The sequence below is a fragment of the Myotis davidii genome, unplaced genomic scaffold, assembly GCF_000327345.1.
Source record: "Myotis davidii unplaced genomic scaffold, ASM32734v1 scaffold609, whole genome shotgun sequence".
In the NCBI taxonomy this organism is placed as follows: domain Eukaryota; kingdom Metazoa; phylum Chordata; class Mammalia; order Chiroptera; family Vespertilionidae; genus Myotis; species Myotis davidii.
Window position 1 is genome coordinate 2,806,279 of NW_006300164.1, and position 913 is coordinate 2,807,191.

General features: G+C 68.1%; 1 protein-coding gene across 1 annotated transcript in view; it reads left to right on the forward strand.

Annotated features, from left to right (window-relative positions):
• The window catches only part of BRD3 (bromodomain containing 3), a 14,801-nt gene that overhangs the window by 6,191 nt on the left and 7,697 nt on the right, over positions 1–913 (forward strand). The window contains 2 exon segments of the mRNA XM_015572369.1: positions 7–192; positions 613–769. Of these exon segments, the coding sequence (XP_015427855.1) occupies positions 7–192; positions 613–769 (343 nt within the window).

Genomic DNA, 913 nt, shown 5'->3' on the forward strand with positions numbered 1-913 from the left:
CCCCAGCACGCGGGCAAGAAGGGGCGGCTGTCGGAGCACCTGCGGCACTGCGACAGCATCCTCAAGGAGCTGCTGTCCAAGAAGCACGCGGCCTACGCCTGGCCCTTCTATAAGCCCGTGGACGCCGAGGCGCTGGAGCTGCACGACTACCACGACATCATCAAGCACCCGATGGACCTCAGCACCGTGAAGGTGCGGGCGCCGGGCGGGGCGGCCTCGGCTGGGCATGTGGCTCCGTGGGCCGCCCACAGCCCCCGCAGGGAGGGTGCTCTGCCCGGCGGCACTGAGCTTGCAGCTTCCTGACCTCCGGCCCCTTGATCCCCACTTCCTGTTTCCTTCACTTTCCTCCGTCCCCCGTCCCGGAGCGCTGCAGGTTTCTGTAACGGGGCGGGGGGGCGCGGGGTAGGTGAGGAGGCCCTCTCAGTGGCCACGCCCTCACCAGACAGAAAGGGGTCCGAGCTGAAACCCAAGCCTGGCCCACAGCTCCCGCACAGGGCTTCCTGCCCGGGGGCTTCTCCGGGCTCGGATGGGGGTAGATGTGTGAACAGGGGCGTCTGGCTGAGCCTGGGACGCTGGGCAGTGCCCCTCACGCCCCGTCGCCGTCTGTTACAGAAGAAGATGGACAGCCGTGAGTACCCGGACGCACAGGGCTTCGCGGCCGACATCCGGCTAATGTTCTCCAACTGTTACAAGTACAACCCGCCCGACCACGAGGTGGTGGCCATGGCCAGGAAGCTGCAGGTAACCCGGGCGCTCTCGGGGGCCGGAGGTGCGGTCCGCTGGGGGCCCAAGTGCTGGTCGGCTGCCACCTGCTTCCTGCCACTTGGTGCCAACAGCCCCCTCAGCCTCCCGGGAGCTACAGACTCGGGTGGGGGCAGCACGCAGGACATTCCGGCCAAGGGGGAGGGAGAGG